The sequence below is a fragment of the Canariomyces notabilis genome, assembly GCF_033297395.1.
Source record: "Canariomyces notabilis strain CBS 508.74 unplaced genomic scaffold N656scaffold_14, whole genome shotgun sequence".
NCBI lineage: Eukaryota > Fungi > Ascomycota > Sordariomycetes > Sordariales > Chaetomiaceae > Canariomyces > Canariomyces notabilis.
The window spans coordinates 7,612-12,289 of NW_027041836.1; the positions used below are offsets into that span (position 1 = coordinate 7,612).

At 55.8% G+C, this 4,678-nt stretch overlaps 1 protein-coding gene across 1 annotated transcript; it reads left to right on the forward strand.

The window, feature by feature from the left end:
- The first annotated feature begins 2,438 nt into the window (after nt 1-2,438).
- On the forward strand, nt 2,439-4,638 carry N656DRAFT_754858 (amidase signature enzyme). Its single transcript, XM_064813084.1, has 4 exons — nt 2,439-2,730; nt 2,795-3,348; nt 3,410-4,248; nt 4,317-4,638. Exons 1-4 carry the CDS (start codon nt 2,637-2,639, stop codon nt 4,465-4,467), a joined length of 1,638 nt encoding a protein of 545 aa, XP_064669069.1. The 5' UTR covers nt 2,439-2,636; the 3' UTR covers nt 4,468-4,638.
- Nucleotides 4,639-4,678: the final 40 nt, after the last annotated feature.

Genomic DNA, 4,678 nt, shown 5'->3' on the forward strand with positions numbered 1-4,678 from the left:
TTCTCAAAGTAGCCCGACGCCCCGCGAGTGATGTGCATCATCAAGGCGGCGGCAAAGCAGTTGCTGTCAGCCGATGCTGCTGCAGGGCAGTTGGCATACTGCAGGTCTGATCCCACGTTGCCGCCAATACGGACGTGCGAGTCCCACATGGCGGCCGACCCTTGGCAGGCTTCGCGGACATTCCACTCGACCAGAACCGCGCCGGGGGTGGGACCTCTGATGGTGAACATCATGTCCGAGATCTCAATGTTGCCAACATCCCCCCGATTTCCAACTTTGACGACAGGCTGCGGGTTGTAAGCGTCGCCAAACGTGGCGCCCCAGCCTTGGATCTGTGGCCAGGACTCGCCCGCGATCCGCGAGCCCACCGGCACGTTCACAGTAAAGGCGACCGGGTACACGCCCGAGGGGATGAAGACGATCCTCCCGTTGGCGGCAGCCAGAGCGCTGTTGATGGCGCCGCTCTGGTCGCCGGTGCCGTCGCCAGTCGCCCCAAAGTCGGCGACGCTAATGAACGAGTCGGCGCCGAGGTTCTCGTACTGAGGCTTGGACCACGTGAAGAACTTGCCTGAGCCGCGGGCGAGTAGGACCGGCGGCTTGGAGGGCCGGGGGTTGATTTCACCTGTGACGTAGGATCCGGACCCGTCCGCGGCCGTGTAACGCGGCCCCATGGCCCATGAATTGATGGTTGCCGACCCGCCGCTCACGCCGGCCAGGATTGTCTCGCCGCCGCTTACGAGTACTACTGAAGGCGTGTTGTCTTCGATGAGTAGGTTTTCGATGGTGATGGCGGGGCGCTTGTCCGGGGACACCGTGATGGCGAAAGGCACCGAGGTGAAGTGTGAGTCGATTAGGGTGAGGCTTCCGGTGCCTTTTAAACCGTCGCCGCCAAAGTTGGTGCAGTCAAAGGCGATGAAGCCTGCGTTGACGGTGATATCTTGTCTGTACAGTACACCAAGCCGTGTAAGTCGGCTTCAAGCTTCGAAAGGTTCAGGGTTGATTCAGGGGGTAATTCAGGGGCTAAAACAGATACGCACCAAGTCCATCCCCAGTCCCAAATCATGGAAACCGCAATGGCTGGGAGGGTTATGGTGATATGCCGTGAGGTGAACTGCTGGCTGCCAACGCGCATGGCGATGTTGCCCCCCCCCGAAGAAGGTCAGGTCACTCATGAAGCCCCACGAGTCATTCTCAGTGAAGATGCCCACGGCAGTGGTACCCCCGCCCAGGGGCATAACCACGTTGATGTTTTGCAGTGAGGTCGACTGGGCAACCTGCCAGTGGATGCCACAAGGCACATACGTCTGGTCGCTCGACGTGTTGTTGTTGGGCATGGCCGTGAGGTCAATGACGAAGTTTCTGATTTGGCGGAAGAACTGGTTTTGGTTGGTGTACCACCTGCACGGAAGAGATGGGCATGTCAGCTTTGGGGTGAAAGTGCTTTCAAGAGCATTGACGGTGGCGTAATGTACGTACTGACTGCCGTTGCCTCCAGGGATGTAATTACTAGCAGGGAGACCCAAGCTAATACCTCCATGTTATATAAAGCTGGTCCTTATCGCTGTAGTTACCTAGACTTACATGTCGATGGAGATACTCAATCTTATATCCATATTTCCGGATGGTCCACAGCGACTATGATGACAATAATCATTCATTTCCGGTAACCTTTGGATAAGGACATGAGGTACGGATAGATGTGCTCTAATCAGCAATTGAGGTCAAGTGTCTGCTGGTATATGTTAAAGATAGGTACCTACCTGGTATCCATGATTGACTGGACTGAACTGGAAGCTTTTGTACCTTCCCTTCATCGGTACCAGCCTTACCTGGTACCATAATTGACCACAATCAGCTACAATCAAATTACCTATGTAGGTGCATACAGATAGTTAAGGTAGGTAGGTAGGTACCTAAGTTATCTTGCCTAGTGGGTGCTGCAATCAATATGTAAGGTACTGTTAGGTTCAGCATTGGGAGGGTGAAGGGTTCAGTATTTGTCAGCCTGGCTTATATGTCCATATCGCTGTGGATGCAATTTTGGCTGATCATAGAACATCGAATTCGTTCTCAAGACCTTTCTCAGCTGCCTATCAGGCCCGCTAGCTGCTATGGACCTATCTCGCCATTTCTACACTAGCAGCGCCTAATTGATAGCATTGCCATTACTAACTCAAGAAGCCGGGAATACTAGTACCAACTTATACCCGACTCTTTCGGGCTTCCAAAACGGGCTTCGCTTGGATATCGGCGGGCTCCCGACGGGACCCAGCACAACGGATAGGTGCCGGGAACACCTCGATCCTTATCATGAGGGGCCGTGACGGGTTCCACTTCCCCTGTCTTGGCACCAGCCATCCCACGCGAAATGCCGGGATGATCCAAACATTCACCCTGGGGCTATTGACCCGACCTCCCGGCAACCGGTTTAATGGGACGCAATGGTGTTATCGGCCCCGCGCCTAAGGCGCCTTTCGTTGGGGAGTATAACGACACACGTGTTGACTGATGACGGTCTTGCATCTATATAACTCGGATGCCACGACCCTGTGAACCTGGATCCGAGAGTTAAGATTCAACGTCGAGACATCAAGTCCGACCTCAAGGGAACTTAGGGAAGAATCCAACAGGGCATCATGGCAAGGCTCACGACATGGAGGCTCATAAGCACGGCATCAGCCCTTTGGCTCGGCATCGCTAGCTTGGCCGCGGCAAACTGCTCTTTATCAGGTGTGTTTCGGTCCTTTGTGCATCCGTCACCACTCACCAGACATTAGACTTACAAGGTGCACAGTCAAGGGCGAGCAATTCCCTAGCTTGATTGATGTCACGATCGAGGACCTGGAGAAGGGCCTCAACAAAGGCCTCTTCACCAGTGTTGACCTGGTCAAAGCCTACCTGGCCCGCATCGCCCAGGTCAACCCCATCCTCCACGCCATCAATGAGGTGAACCCAGACGCCCTCGCCATCGCGACCGACCTGGACGCAATGCGCGCCAAGGGGAAGACGCTGGGTCCTCTGCACGGCATCCCCATCATCATCAAGGACAACATCGCAACGGCCGATAAGATGAACAACACGGCCGGATCATTCGCCCTTGTCGGCGCCAAGGTCCCCCGCGACAGCACCATGGCAGCCAAACTGCGCCAAGCCGGTGCCATCATCGTGGCCAAGGCCAATCTCAGTCAATGGGCCAACTACCGCAGCAGCAACTCCTCCAACGGCTGGTCTGCATACGGCGGACAGGTCACCGGCGCCTACTACCCGAACCAAGACCCCAGCGGCAGCTCCAGCGGTAGTGGCGTCGCTTCGTCCATCGGCCTGGCTCTTGCCGCTCTCGGCACCGAGGTTAGTCCCCTGACCTCCATATTCCTTGCAAATCAAGTGCCAGAAAGTAACACGCACACAGACATCCGGCTCCATCGTCTCGCCCTCGCAACGCGGCAACCTCGTCGGGGTAAAACCCACCGTCGGCCTAACCTCACGGTACCTCGTTGTACCCATCAGCTCACATCAAGACACCATCGGGCCCATGGCGCGCACCGTCAAAGACGCCGCCATCATCCTGCAAGCCATCGCGGGACGGGACTGCCACGACAACTACACCTCCGCCATCCCCAACAACGGCAAAATCCCCAACTACCTCGCGGCGCTGAAACCAGGCGCCCTAAAGAACGCCCGCATCGGCATCCCCTACAACGCCCTCAGCCCCTCCGCCAGCAGCATCGAAATGACCGCCTTCTACGCCGCCGTCGAGACCATGAAGAAAGAGGGTGCGCAGATCATCTCCGCAAACTTCACCGTCCCCAACCCCGCCACGACATCCATCGTCCTCGGCGCGGATTTCGTCTCCGACCTGGCCGCGTACCTCTCTCAGCTCACCCACAACCCGCACAACCTGCACACTCTAGCCGACGTGCGCAAGTTCACACAGACTTTTGCGGGTGAGATGTACCCGGACCGGAACACAGCCACCTGGGACGCGGCCCTGGCGCTTGGGTACAATAACACAGATATCAGGTTTTGGCAGGAACTGCAGAAAAATTATTACTGGGGTGGGGAAGGCGGGTTGCTGGGCGCGGTGGAAAGGAATAAGTTAGATGCGGTCATCATGCCTACGAGTCAGGCGGCGGGTAGGGCAGCGATACAGGGCGCGCCGATCGTGACTGTGCCGTTGGGGTTCTATCCGGCGAGTTGGAATGTTACGGTCAGTGGGAGGGGGTTGGTGCAGCAGGGGCCGAATATGCCGTGAGTTCTTTCTTAAGTGAAGTGATGATGAGATGGAGAAGGGTGGTGCTGACCGACAGGAAATGCAGATTCGGACTGAGCTTCTTGGGAAGCAAGTTCTCGGAGGAGAAGTTGCTTGCTTTGGCGTACGCTTTTGAGCAGAAGACGCAGGTGCGGGCGAAGGGGCCTAAGCCGTATATTGTTCCGAATATTGAGCTGGGTGATATTGCTGGGTTTTGAGCGGATGATGGATAATGAAGGGTATTTAAGTTGTCGATGATCGTGGTGAGTGCGGTTAAGGGAAGGTTTGGGAAATATACCTAACGTAGTTGCATAACGAGTGGCGCAGCATAACGAGTGGCGCACTTTTCTGCCTCTTACAACCACCCAACTCAATCACTGTATTACTCCCACAATACAAGATGGAATCTCTACCAAAAGAAAGCCGTAT